The 15,664-nt window shown below is 37.0% G+C and overlaps 1 protein-coding gene across 1 annotated transcript in view; it reads right to left on the minus strand.

Annotated features, from left to right (window-relative positions):
* The window catches only part of SLC6A5 (solute carrier family 6 member 5), a 66,844-nt gene that overhangs the window by 23,231 nt on the left and 27,949 nt on the right, over nt 1–15,664 (minus strand). The window contains exons 8-11 of the mRNA XM_026664644.2: nt 11,451–11,554; nt 5,806–5,930; nt 2,316–2,428; nt 362–493 (exon numbers count right to left, since the gene is read on the minus strand). Of these exons, the coding sequence (XP_026520429.2) occupies nt 362–493; nt 2,316–2,428; nt 5,806–5,930; nt 11,451–11,554 (474 nt within the window). The remainder of the gene's footprint in view (nt 1–361; nt 494–2,315; nt 2,429–5,805; nt 5,931–11,450; nt 11,555–15,664) is intronic.

Genomic DNA, 15,664 nt, shown 5'->3' on the forward strand with positions numbered 1-15,664 from the left:
TCATGTGATCAACTTTGGCGACTTTCTAGTAAAGTTATGTCAATGGGGAAGCCAGATTCATGTAACCACTGTGTTACTAACTTCACAGCTGCAGTGATTCACTTCACTATGGCAAGGAAGATTGTAAAATGGGGCAAAATTCACTTAACAATGGTCTCGCTTAGCAACTTAAATTTTGGGCTCAGTTGTGGTTGTAATTCGAGGATTACCTGTATATGTTTAACAGGGCCTTCAGAACGGTCATACATTTTCATGATCAGTGAAACTTCTTTGCACTTTTTCTGGGGTTAATCTACTCTTAGAGCTGGTTTTTCTAATTGTCAGATCTGGTTAATCAGCACATAATGCAATATAAGTTTACCTGAGTGATCATAGGAAAACCCATGATGAAAAAGGAAATGCAGCATCCAAGAGTGAACAGTGGCTTGTGGGTACGTAAATACTTTGGAAATTCATCTGAAACAGATGTCACTATGGTTTCAATAGTGGCAAACTGAAATGCCAAAGAAGAGAGATAAAAAATCAGTAGCAATCAATGAGTAAAACAGATTTCTTGTTAGTTTGAACATCACACTTTAAGGAAAATTCCTTCTCTCACTAAAATGTTTCTGCTTTGTCCACTTAATATTTCACAGATTAAAAATTAGTAATAAATAAATTATATTCATGACAAACCTAAGTATTTTTAAAGGAAAATATTATTAATGAAGTGCAGATCATTTGCTACAGTGGAAAGTTAAGATAAAAAAAGTTGAGAAAATAGAATAGAATAGAATACCTTTATTGTCATTGCATTCCACGAATACAATGAAATTTGAAAGCTATTCCAGCACAGTGCCCCAAACACCACATTATAATTACACCATTATAATAATAATAGGACTAAATCACAAATGCACTGTTTGATTCAAGACAATTACTGCCTTGGAAAAGAAACTGTTTCTCAATCTATTAGTCCTCATTTTAAGGCACCTATAATGCCTCCCTGATGGTAACAGATCAAAATATGAATGACCAGAATGAGAATGGTCGGTGGAGATTTTTAGTGCTCTAGAGAGGAGTCTAGTCTTCACAATCTCTTCCAAAGAAGAAAGAGAGCAACTGATGATTTTTTTGTGCTGTGTTTATAACTCTCTGGAGCATCTTTTTATCCACTATAGAGCATCCAGCATACCACACCGTTACACAGTATGCCAAAATGCTCTCGATGGTAGACCGGTAAAAAGTAACCAGCAACTTCTCAAAATCTCAAAATCATGGGTCATTCGAGTGATTTACAGAAGCAGTTTTCATCTTAAGCATTAGCTATCCAATTTCACCACATTGTTTCTTCTTGATCTCTTGTCATTCTCTGTGTTTATGACTTCAGCCTTTTTAGAACAATAATGCAGGTGTCTATACATTATCCTATTCTCCCCATTCAACAAGTTGATCTAAATACTTTTTAAGACTTCCCATTCTTCCATTTTGCTCCAAGCTTTATTTGGATTTCCTTCAGTTCGAAGCATGTGAATGATATGCTCCATACAGTTCTGATTAATATTCATTGACCCCCTTTTTATATATCATTTAACAACTGGCTGTAATTTGATCATTAGTCAATAGAGACTATTAGTTTATTTATTTTTTATTTATTTGATTTTGATAGCCACCCATCTCAACAAATGACTTCGGGAGGCTCGCAATTCAGAAACATATATTATACAATTAAAATCTTAAAACATTAAAACACTAAAAAAAAAAACCTTCTAATTTGAATACATACAAAGTGTAACATCTAGCCTGTTAACAATATAACCAGGAGGCAGGTCATTGGCTCATATAGCGCCCTAGGCTTGGGAGCATAGCAATGTCTTTAAAGCTTTATGAAAGGCTAACAGGTTTGGGGCCATTCTAATCTCCAAAGGGAGGATGTTCCACAGAGCAGGGGGCTGCTGCAGAAAAAAACGTGTATTCTAGATCCTGTCAGCCTACATTCTTTGGCTGACAGGATCTGCAGCATGGCCATCCTATTTGGTCTAATTGGATGGGTAGAAATTCTTGAGAAAAAGTGATACCCTAGTTCCAAGCCATTAGTTATTTATCAACTAAAGGCAATTATAATATCCTCAGAATAAATGTTGGTTCTAACCCTGTATAAATGAATTCAGTGTCACTTACTTCTAAGAAACATGTATAGCTAAATTTATCAGAAAATCTGTGCTGTATCCCAGCCTGCAACTACTTAAATTAAAATATTAATTCAATGTATTGTTTACACTCTGAACTTTTAATGAACAAACAGGAAGTTAAATATAAAAAAATGATTTCTCTACCATTGTGTCCAATCCAAGTGTAAGAAGCATCAAAAAGAAGATTATAGCCCAAAATGGGGAAAGTGGAAGCCGAGTTAAGGCTTCAGGATATACCACAAATGCAATGCCAGGACCTAGAATCCAAAACAAAATAGTCAGAAATCATATCAATAGCTTAAATAAGAAGTATCCCTTGAATTTGGGGGGAGGGGGGGTCATAGTGAACCAAAAAGATCCATTTCAATTTAAGATGACAACGTTTAAAAGGCAGTTTCCCACTTTCCAATTGAATAGTGCATTGTAGGGTCACAGGATGTAGTATTCGAATCATACATTTTGAGCACAAGCAATCTCCAGAAAAGTCCACCTTTTCACAGAAAGGGGATGGCAAAGATCATTATTAGAACAGCAGGGAGTTTGCTATATACCTATTAAATACAAATATGCCCCGACTGTGAAAGAGAATGTGACATAGTGAAACATTTTGAGAAATGTTTGTGACTCTTCAGAGTACACCCTATTTTATTCTATCTTATTGATGCCGAACTGCAACATAGAAACACTATTCCTCTTTAAAATATTTGTCTTCTTAATTGCGCTCTCACTTGTTTCATTTACTATACACAAATTCCCTCCAAACTTGAACAATGGTTGGCTTGGCAAAGCATTGGGTATTTAAACCCAAAACATCTGGTAGGCAACAGATTTCCCTTTCCTGAGCTTTCCTATTACTCTGTAATACGCCACTGCCAATTTATTTTAGCAAAGCAAGAGTTAATTTCACAACCATTATATATTTTCCAAAAATGTTGGAAAACTCTTGTCAAACATAAAATACTGCTTGAAGACTTTTTTTATTATTACTGGTGTGAGGAAATGCAAGAGGCTGACTTTAAAGCCTGCTGTTAACTGTGAGTTTTTCTTGGCAAGAAGGCTTAGGGGATGTTATATATTCATGAACATGCTCTTTCATCTCTTGATTAAAGATTTTTTTTTTCTTGACTACTACAGATAAAAATGCTGCTTGCAATAGCTTCTTGCATGTTTGGAAATTAAATTAAGGAATCAAAATAATGAGTTTCTAGAATTCATCATACTGTGGGAAAACCTAATTGCAGGAAATGAAACTGCAAATCTCTCTTGATTGGGATCCTTTAAATTAATTTCATGGAGAGATGGAGGTTATGACCACTGAGAGTTAGATATAGATAAGGGCAGTTGTTAGGCTTCAATAGCCATCTGGGAAAAGACAAATATTATCCCTTTACAAAATTAACTCACAGTTCAAGCAACAATTCAAAGAGAACTGGAATAACTGGAATTTTTCCTTTTGGGGCAGCCATTTCGTATAAATATCCACCAAATTTGGTTATTTGGAATTTCAAAGCACACATATAATCATACTACAGAAGAACTTTGGGCCTTAAGAAAAGGTTGCTATATGTCTGCTTTCATTCTCCGAGCTTCTGAATCACATGAATTCAAACATCTTAGTTCTGTTCTAGCGTTCTTATCCTTTAGCAAATTCTATTGTGCTTCTGTTTTGAATCAAAAGCCTACCTTATCAGGTTGTTTTGAAGTTTTATGCATTAATGTACAATTTTTGCATCATTACAGCTTTGCGGTTGTCTGGATTCGGAAGCACTTAAACTGTACTGAAGCCTCTTTTGGAAGCTGAATCTAAAACTTTCACAATCACCAAAATGCTCTTGAGTTTTTATATCTTATTTGAAATCCTAGAGATTTTGAAGCAACTTTAAAACTTTTCTGATTCGCCAAACTAGACGAGAGTCATTGGGAAGGAACTAAGAGACGCATGCTGCTTTGCACTCTTGCACATATCACTTTAAAAGAAATAATCATTGAATTTAATGCGGTCATACTTCCTGAAAAGCATCTACAAATGGTGCTTAACATAAACTTACTCATTAGCTGTATTAACTGTTTTATGGTTTTATTTAGCATTTAATGACACTGTTTAATAATGGACCAAGTGAAATAGATTTGTTTAGATAGGTCAGTTCTGAAAGAGGCATCCATATTTCTTTGCATGAAATACAACTCTTAGAAACTGAAGAATCTGGATGGAATGGTTGTCCAAAATTAATAATGCACATTCGTATTAAATCATTCATATCCAAGGAGTGGCACATGGGCCTCATGCTGCCCTGGAGAGCTAGTAATGCGGCCCCACAAGATCATAAACTTCTAACATTATTTATTCTCATATATACATTAACTATATAATTTATACACAGCCCAAGATAATTCCTGTTCACTCAATGCAAATCAGGCAAGCCAAAAGTTTAACTCCCCTGTTTTCAATAAAGAATTATGAGTACCCCTTTTAAGAAATAAGTTGCAAATTTAAAATGATACGCTCACAAAATGGACAATTTTTGCATGTGATGTGTGATGACATGAAGGTTTATACATATTTTCCCCTGGATCTCATGGGTAACTTGTTTCTGAACCTTGGATCATTGCAGGTTTTAGAGCAAATGGCTGCTATCTCTTTACACATACTCTTCTGTCACTGCTGAAATGTTTTACAGAAGCACAGAAAGAGCAAATGCTTACAGGTACAGTAATTCAGCTTGGACTGGCCCAACATTTTTTAACTAACTCTTCAATATGTAAAGTCCCCATTGTCTGCACCTATTAAATAAATTATTATTAAGTACCAGGAAGGTTTTGAGAAGACCAAAGGTGGTTTAGGAATAGAGCCCATAAGACAATTTTCCCAGTGATGAAATATTTATAGCTTAAGAATCACATTATCAAATGTATGTACATTACCAAGATCATTTGCAAACTTTAAAATTCAAATTATGTTTTGATCAATTTGACAGCAAAGGTAGAAGAATCAGTTCTTTTCTAATTCAACACTGACAATTTTCAGTTGTGCCCTAAATAAATAAGGCAATTGTATTATGTCTCATTGCATTAAAGAATCAGTCCAAGGAAGCGCTCATCTTAGGAAAGGATTGTGATCTTACATGGTTCAACCTGTCGATATATGCAGTAAGACAGCCTATACAAGATATGAATGGGAAAGTAGGGCTTTGAGTGCAGCTTGATTCGTAGTTACTTCATAGACATGCCTGTATAGTTTCCTTGGCAACCAAACAGTAGTTGGCGTCTTTCTTTTTCAGGATATCTTTTTCTCACTGACCTATAAATGTAATATTTCCTGATGGGAGGAAAATGACTAATTTCTTTGTTGTCCTCAGAGGAAGTAAAGGAAACTATCCCAACACAGATATTGTCTGAATAGCTTCTACACAAAGCAGAGATAGGCATGGCATGTTATCCTTTGACTTAGACACAACCATTCTTATTGTAGCATATGTTTCAAGGTGTTCCAAGTTGTACCATTTTGCTCAGGTGCTTCATCTGCTCTAATTCATAGATATGTGCAGGGTATCTTGCACAAAAGAAAGCAGAACAAAATCAGTACTGCCCAATAATGCAAGATTTTTAAAAAAATATGAAAAACAGAAGATCCTACCTTGGTCTGCAACATCTTCAATATCCACTTTGAGCTCATTTGCCATGAATCCAATCACTGAAAAGATGACGAAGCCTGCAAATATACTTGTGGCACTGTTGGTACAAGTTACTATCAAGGTGTCCCTAAAGAAAGGAAGGGCAAAAGAAAATATATTTACCAGATTTTTGTATTGAGTAATAATGATATAGTAGGTAATATGTACTGAGTATGTAATTGTAATGTCACACTAATGACATACCAATATTTAGTAAGTTTGATACGAAATACTGTTTATTTATTATTTATTCATTCCATTTGGATAGCTTTTTGTTCAACAGCTGAGCCTGGGCAGTGAACAATATTAAAATACAAAATAATAACAACCAAAGGCAGGAGCAGGGCTATGCATAGGGTGGGTGCTGCAGCAGAAACAGAGGTGGTATTCAGCAGGTTCTAACCAGTTCTGGAGAACCGGTAGCAGAAATTTTGAGTAGTTCAGAGAACTAGAAAATACCACCTCTGACTGGAGATTTTACAGTATCCTTCCCCTGCCACTCCCACCAAGCCACACCCACAGAACCAGTAGTTTAAAAAAAATGAATCCCACCACTGAGCAGAAAGGTTCACTTTCTGTGCCCTGCTAACTGGCATTCCTTAAACCATGGGACCCTAAGCATGCCTATCCTGCCTGACTAGTTTGAACAAGTAGATATAACTGGGAAGAGATCCTCCCTTAAGTAAAGCAGTCCCAAGCCATTTAAAGGTGAGAAGTAGTGCCTTGATTTGAGCCTGGAAGCTAATATAGCTCACAAAGTACCAGTGTTACATGCACTAAGTCAGGGGTCCCCAACCACCAGTCCATGGACCGGTACCGGTCCGTGGAACAAATCCTACTGGGCCGCTGGTTTGCTGGGCGCCGCCATCTTGTTTTGATGAAAAAGTGCTTCCGGTGAGCTTTTCCGGGTAGAAAGCTCACCGGAAGCACTTTTTCATCAAAAAAAGATGGCGGCGCCCAGCTGATGCCGGTACCGGGCCGCGGCATAAAAAAGGTTGGGGACCACTGCACTAAGTAACCAGTGACATCTACTACCCATGCTGTTACCAGTTAAAGCTTCCAAATGCTCTTCAAGGACAACCCAATGTAGATTACATTTCAGTAGTCCATACAAGATATCACAGGGGCATGAGTAATAAGTTGGGTGTCCAAGTCCCAGAACAGGTACAACTGGTGTACAACTCACATTCTAAATAACAACGCTCCCACCCACAAAAAAGCTACACTAATAAAAATAATTTAATTCACTTTACCAATGTAGACATTTTACAATATGGAACTGATGCTTTTAAAGACAGCGTAATTCTAAGACAGTGATCACTAATTCCTGATTTCATTGTGTGATTCAGTCCAAGTATTTCACTATTAGCAGCAACAGCATAAATCTTAAATTTTTAAATTTAAATTCTTAGATTTTAAAACAGGGAAAACAATAACCCTAGTACAAAACCTCACAATACCTAGAAGCACATACTGTAAATTTTAGGTGGACCTTATCAAATAATGGAACTGATCACTTATAAGCATTTAAGATGAAAGATTCAAGTGAAGATCTCGGTATGGGGAACTATATTATACTATATAACTAAGAAAACTTTTGAGATAAAATTGTATGTTCTTATAGTGACTTCAGTTTTTCCCATCCTGTACCTTCTTCGTAAGTTACCCAGTTTTAATACAAGGGCACCAGATTGGAAATACTACTTTGGGTGCTACTTCTGAATGCTAAAACTCCAGATTCAAGTGTCTAATCAGCATCCCATTACTAAGCTGCTTCAAGAACAAACTTGTTATATCCAGAAAAATGGTGAGTTGTGCACACATAGTAGATCACTGAACAGAAAATTCAGTCTACATAATCATTAAATGCATGCTTCAGTAATTTAATCCTTATAAAAGACATATGTCAACAAAAAACCTTTAACTTGCTTTAAGAATGTGTGATGCTAAGCAAGTAAGGGGATTTAGAAGAGTTGCCTAGCCATTACTTTGAAAGTTCAAAAGTTCAGTTCCCACTTATCCAAGGCACTTACAATAGTAGGCATTTCCTCCTCTACTGCCCACAACAGTTTCATGCTGACCGAGACTACATGTATTTGGAGAAGACCTTATTTTTTATTTGATTTGTTTTTTGGCCTGCTGCAATCTCATGCTCTCAGCAGTTACAAGTCACAATTAAAGCAACAAAAAAATTAGAATAACACACACCCCAAAGGAAGGAAGGAAGGAAGGAAGGAAGGAAGGAAGGAAGGAAGGAAGGAAGGAAGGAAGGAAGGAAGGAAGGAAGGAAGGAAGGAAGGAAGGAAGGAAGGAAAAAGACTCAAGTGATGTTAGTCACCGGTTCTTCAAAAGAATTCCTTTTTTTAATAAGTTCCTAAAAGCTATCAGGAAGAAGATCATTCTGATCAGAGTGGAGAATGCATTCCAATGGGTCAGCATTGCTATGGAAAAGCAGTACTTTCTAACTTCAGCTCCCCTGGCATTTATGAAATGTAGGACCACCCAGAACTCCCTCCCACAAGATCTAATAGGTTGGGCTAAATCCAGTTAGAGGAGATAGACTTTCACTTTGATACTTAGGGTCCAAGTATCAAAGGGCTCTTTAAATTTAGCTTAGAAAAAATGAACCAGTGCACACCCTGGAATATACAGTGTAGAACAGCATCATGTATATAGCACACTGCAATAAGTCTTATGGCTGACAATGAGAACATGAGTTACTGTCATTAGGTCCTCCAGTTAAAGACATGTAATGGCATACCATCCAAAGTTGTACCATGATCTCCATCTGCTATTAAATAGGAGATATGAGGCCAATTGATAAGATTCCCAAATCATGAACCTGCTCCTAGAACAAATTCAGGTAGTTCTCAATTTACAATTATTGATTAGTGACTATTCAAAGTTCCAAACAGCACTGGAAAAAGTAATTTTATTATCATTTTTCACCCTTACAACGGTTGTAGCATCCCTATGTTCATGTGATCAAAACTTGGAAGAATGGATCATATTGACAATGGGTTGCAGTGTCCCAGGGTCATGTGATCACTGTTGTGACTTTTTGATAACCAGACTCAATAGGGAAGCCAGATTCACTTAACAATCTGGCTTGTTAAGAGTTACTAACTAACAACTGCAGGGATTCACTTAGCAACTGTGGCAAGAAAGGTCACAAAATGGGGCAAAACTCAACAACTGTCTCACTTAGCAACAGAAATTTTGGGGTCAGTTGTGATCATAAGTCAAGGACTACCTGTAGTCTCTTTCTAAAGGCATCACTGGTGTTACAGGAGGCATATGAGTGGCAGCTCTGTCTTACTTGGGCTTCATCTGAGCCTGTTCTCATCCATCCAGACCTTCAGAGTCTCCAGTCTCAGAACAGAATATCAACAGCATCTCCCACACAGAGGAATAGCAATAGCAGTTAGACTTATATACCGCTTCACAGTCCTCTCTAAGCAGTTTACAGAGTCAGAATATTGCCCCCAACAATCTGGGTCCTCATTTTATTGACCTCAGATGGATTGAAAGCTGAGTCAACCTTGAGCCTGGTGAGATTCGATCTGCCAAATTGCAGGCAGCTGGCTGTCAGCAGAAATAGCCTGCAGTACTGCATCATCACAGCTCATTCCTCCACTGGGGTAGATTATAATCAACATACTACTGGTACCATAGCCCAAATTACTGGATGGTCTGCACCAACAGTTTCATGTAGCTTTTAGAGAGCAGGAGAATAAGACAAACCTTTGCGGTACTCCATTAAGTGGGAGACCACTGATTCCATCTGTCCTCCCCACTAGAAAAAACTGAAATATCTGCAGATGATAGTATAGAACTACTGCAAAGTATTGCCCCAAATCTTTGCAAACAGTGCAGTAAGATACTATGCCTAATATTATCAAAAGCTGCTGAGTTATCTGAAAGGACAAAGGGAGATCCATGTCCCAACCCAGGTCATCCACAAAAGTTGGACTTCAAAATCTCCCATAAAATCATACTCTAACTGAACCTCCTCCCCCCCCCCCATACCAGTAATCAATTTACAATTGATTGGAAATAAAAAAAAATCCTCTTTGCTCCCCATATCTGAATTTGACACCTGTTTAGCAATACCGTGTCTGTTTTGTTAAAAAAAAATCCATGACAAGTTTATTGACACAATAAATATGTACCATATTAGAATTATATTCCTTCAATAGAAACAGAACAACATGATTCTGTCCACATTTTAACAACATATTAAAATAAATACATTATTTTTGTCTTGTCCTTCATCACCATGATAAACATACATCTGTGCATACATTAAGCATGCATTGATTCTATCTCAAAGCAATGCACATTTTTTCATAGTGGATGCAACTGAAGTGATATACCCAAGAGGAATAAGGAATTCAAATAAAGGGGTTTTTTTTTACCTTCTTGATACAGCAAAACAAAACAGCATATCGTTGCCGAATTGATTATTATTGTTCACAACAATGTGAAGTCACAGCTGCCAATTCTTTAAATGCTATTGGCTTTCATACACTGAGTTCTTCCCAATAACCCAATGTAGAACATATCAGCGTAGCATATACATGGACTTTACAAATGACAGATGTCAATGTTGTCAATATGCAGCTTTTCTAAGTAGTATCCAAGATTTTTAGGTATGACATCCAATGTGCTGATAATCACTGGGACCATCACAATTTCAATTTTCAGATCTTAATGCTTGGTGAACTTTTCCAATTCTTTGTCTTCTGTTCTACTATCCCCTGGTAATGCCTCATCAACTATCATTTGATGATGGTCGTGATCCTAATGATTTACTCAGACAGGCCTTGGAATTCCTTTCTTGAGCACATACTGTTTTTCTCTATTACTTGTTATTGGATTGTCTTGTTATTCCTAATTTGTGATTTTAAATTGTGCAAACAGGAAGGAAAGTATAGAAACATTTAAATTTACAAGAAAACAGAGAGAGAAGGATGAAGGATCAGCTTTTCAGCAGTTAAAGCAATTGTTCTCAGTCATATATGGGCTTACCAATTAAATTATATCAAATAATCCATTCTTATGACACTGGGAACTTTTTCTTTATCTGACTTTGGAATTAATGCAACTACCAGAATTATGACTGTGTTACCGATACCATAAAAATAATGGTACAGTAATTATAGCAGTGAAAATCACAATTTATCTTTGCTGCTTCAGAGCGTTCCTGACCTATTTCTCAATTACAAAGCTTTCTTTAACAGAGATTATACTTGTGCTACATTTCATGCTGCTGTCCTTGACTCTTGACACTCCTCTAGATTGCTTTCAACCAGCCTATCTATAATTAGGGAAGCCATTCAGGAGGAAATAGGACACAATAACCCCAGAAGTCTCATGATTTCTGAAGCAGGGCTATCAGATCTGCAGTGTATTCATACAACACTAAACGAAGCTTTTGAGTTCCATCTTTCTTTTGCAACTGGTGTCTGGTAGTCTTATTTTGAGATTCTGGTGACAGATTGATGCTACAGATGCAGATAACAATGATGACATAAAACCTAGTTCCAGAGTTACCTGGATTTATCTTTGCCATATTAATTATTAGGAAAACATTGGTGAATGTTACCTGTATAGATTGTTATGGAATTTGTTATAGGAAGACAGAGTAATCAGACCACCCCATGCAGCAGATAAAGAGAAAAATATCTGAGTGGCAGCATCTTTCCACACCTTTAAAAAAAAAAGATCAATAGAAAAAATTAGGAACTGTTTTTTTAAAAGAAAAGAAATAGCAATAAAAACATTTAATGTGGTTATAAATAAGGCTATCAAGCATGCCATATGTAGGTTGTGTGGCAGTACTATGAATCAGACTGCCCCAATAGGAGAATTCAGGAGATATCTGCAGGAACAGATATCTAAATGAAGCAATGTGGTGTTTTTTTTAATTACCAGATCTGGAAGAAAGGATGTCTTTAGTTGCACTGATAATTGGCTTCATGAAACTTCACTAGATGGATATGTAAGCCAATAATGAATGAACAAAACAACAATGAATTTTGAGCTGTGGTACAATATTTAGCTCATAGAGAACAAAATATGTAAGTGTGTATGTATATATGTATGTACATATGTATGTATGTAGATGTGGGTGTGTGGGTGTGTACAAAAAACACATCCCTGCTGACTATACAAAGATAACAATTTCTGGGTTCACCCCACCCACCCCCCAAAATAAATTCTTATCACCTAATTGTAAATATTTGAGTTGCTGCTATTAAGATGTTTGTATAGGTAATATTATCAACCTTGATGCCAACCAAAACCAAGCATTTAATAGTGGTGCCATACCAAGTGCATTAACCAAACAGGTGGCAAGAAAGTAGGGGCAGGCAGGCACAACACAGGTTATGGAGACAGTAAACACAGTGTCAGACATAAAGATCTCAAGTGCCTATATACAAATGCACAAAGTCTGGGGAACAAACAGGGTGAATTTGAACTATAAATACAGGAAGGTAAATATGATATAGTTGGAATAACAGAAACTTGGTGGGATGAAACCCATAACTGGAACATATTGGTAGAAGGATACAAACTATTCAAAAAAAAACAGACTCCATAAAAGAGGAGGTGGAGTTGCACTGTATGTAAAGGACCACTATTTATTTATTTTATTTATTTATTTGATTTGCCAATTGTTTACAAGATAATAAGTATAAGAGTATACATAGTTGTGAATACAGGAAATGGGTACATATATGAAAAATAAAAGAATAAGAGAAACAATAGGACAGGGACGGTAGGCACGTTGGTGCGCTTATGCACGTCCCCTACAGACCTCTTAGGAAAGGGGTGAGGTCAATAGTAGACAGTCTAAGGTTAAAGTTTTTGGGGTTTGGGGAAGAAACTACAGAGTCAGGTAGAGTATTCCAGACATTGACCACTCTCTATTGCTGAAGTCATATTTCCTGCAATCAAGTTTGGTGCGGTTTACTTTGAGTTTGTATCTATTGTGTGCTCTTGTGTTGTTATGGTTGAAGCTGAAGTATTCACTGACAGGTAGGACATTGCAATGTATGATTTTATATACCATGCTTAAGTCAGACCGAAGACGGCGTAATTCAAGGTTTTCTAGTTCTAGAATTTCAAGTCTGGTGGCATAAGGTATTCTACAACGAGTAGAGAGTGGAGAACTCTTCTTGTGAAATATTTCTGGACTTTCTCAATTGTGCTAATATCAGATACGTAATGTGGATTCCAGACTGATGAACTGTATTCGAGTATTGGTCTAGCAAATGTTTTGTATGCTCTGGTTAGTAGTGTGATGTTACCAGAGAAAAAGCTACGTAGGATTAGGTTAACAACTCTTAATGCCTTTTTGGCTATGTAGTTGCAGTGGGCTCTAGCACTTAGATCATTAGAGGTGAGTATTCCAAGGTCCTTTACAGAGCTTGGGTCATCAACAAGTTCTTGATTATTCAGCTTGTATTTTATTTTCTGATTTTTTTTGCCAATATGTAAGACAGAGCATTTATTTGTTGAGATTTGAAGTTGCCATTTGTTTGACCATTCTGATACATAGTCAAGATCTTTTTGTAGGGTAGCAGTATTGTCTGTGGTATTGAACAGCTTTATGTCATCAGCGAAGAGAACGCAATTGCTCTTAATATGATCACAGAGGTCGTTTATGTAGAGTATGAAGAGAGTTGGTCCTAGAACACTTCCTAGAACACTGCCAACTATATTGCTACAGAAATGCATGAAACCAAAAATGAAAACCTCCTAGAATGCATATGGGTCAATATAAAAGAAAAAAAGAATGACATGGCAATAGGTATATATTATAGGCCACCCAATCAAGCAGAAAAAATAATGTCCTTTTTGCCAGCCAACTAACAAACATATGCAGGAAACACACAACAATAGTAATGGGAGACTTCAATTATCCTGATATGAATTGGAAAACTAATTCTGCACCAAGTGAGAAATCAAATAAGTTCCTAACCAACCTAGCTGACAACTTTGTTGTCCAAAAAGTAGAGGGTGAAACTAGAAGGATAGCCATACTGGACTTAATTCTTACAAACAGAGAAGAAGTGATAGAGGGAGTTGAAACTGCAGGAACCTTGGGTGAGAGTGACCATGTCATACTAGAATTCAACATAACACAAACACAAGCAACAGAACATAATGACACCAGAGTCTTGGATTTTAAAAGAGCTGATTTCAATAAACTCAGAGAAAACTTGGGAAAGATTCCATGGATGAAAATCCTAAAGGGGAAAACAACTCAAGAATCTTGGGAAACTCTAAAAAGTATGATCATAGAAGCCCAGACCAGCACAATACCACTGAGAAAGAAAAACAAGAGATCCAAGAAGAAACCAGCATGGCTGCACAAAGATCTCTCTAGCAAATTGAAAGAAAAAAAGGACAAGTACAAAAAATGGAAAGAAGGACATACAACTAAGGCAGAATATCAGCAGATAGCCAGAATCTGCAAAGACGAAGTCAGGAGAGCAAAGGCCCAGAACGAACAAAGACTTGCAACAAAAGTCAAAGATAATAAAAAAAGTTTCTTCCAACATATAAATAATAAGAAAAAAATCAAGCAAACAGTTGGTCCAATAAAGAGAGAAGATGGCAAGGAAGTAACAGGCAACAGAGAGAAAGCAGAACTGCTTAACTCCTTCTTTGCATCCGTCTTCACGCAAAAAGAAACTATAGCTCAACCCACCAAAAATATAACTGTAAAAGAGGAGAAACTTTCTGACAGTGAGAACCAATGGAACAGCTTGCCCTCGGAAGTTGTGGGAGCACCATCAATTGAGACTTTCAAGAAGAGATTGGACTGCCATTTGTCAGAAATGGTGTAGGGTCTCCTGCTTTGCGGGGGGTTGGACTAGATGACCTACAAGGTCCCTTCCAACTCTGATTATCTGTTATCTGTTATATGAAGCCAACATATGACTTGAAAAGGTAAAGTAAAAAGCAAAAATGCTGTTATCACTAATGAATCTAATTCTTTTGAGATATATGCATGACTCCCAATGTTTATATAGTTCCAGTATGTAGCATATATCCTAGAGTTAACTTCTTTTATGAATGAAGGCAAATATACAGTCTGTATCCTAGGATAATGTTGCAGGATCCATTCTGGGTTGGTCACCGAAACCAGAGGTTTAGTCTTCCAAGCTTTTGGACTTGTGTTAGAACCTATCCTCAGGAAACTTCTTTCTAGCAGAATGTGTGCTTTGGGCTATTCTACGTGTATTATTATGGGGTAGCTGGTTATATGTGGCTTTTTAGTTGTTTGGGGTGTTAATGGCTGGCTATTAAGTTGTTGGTGGTTGTTTCCTTGTGCTGCCAAACTCTTGGCTTCCTAAGTATATGACAAGGTGGTCGTGAATCAACACTCCTGTTGTTGGGCAAGAGGCCCATTTCCCAGGCTTCAATCATTTCCCTAGCTATTTTTGTCCCTGCTTAGCCAACAATCTTAGTAGCTGCAAAATTTCAAAACTGAAAGCCAACAGGAGTTCTGATTTACCACCAGCCTATCACATACCTTGGAGCCAAGGAAATGCAGCCAACCAGCCGTCAACACCCCAATCAAGAAAAGCCACATACAACCAGGCATCGCATAAATGCTACACATAGAACATCCCAAAGCACACATTCTGCTAGAGAGAAGTTCCCTGCTCCAGCATGTGTCTGGAAGCTTGGAAGATTAAATATCTGGTCCCAGGAACAGATCCTATAATTTGTTTTATTTTCACACAGAAGTATTATTACGATACATACTTCTAACTTGCCTTTACATTGTTATTCATCATGCAA

This window comes from Notechis scutatus, chromosome 1, assembly GCF_049901735.1.
Source record: "Notechis scutatus isolate UNSWTSFEM ecotype Mainland chromosome 1, rNotScu1.2, whole genome shotgun sequence".
NCBI lineage: Eukaryota > Metazoa > Chordata > Lepidosauria > Squamata > Elapidae > Notechis > Notechis scutatus.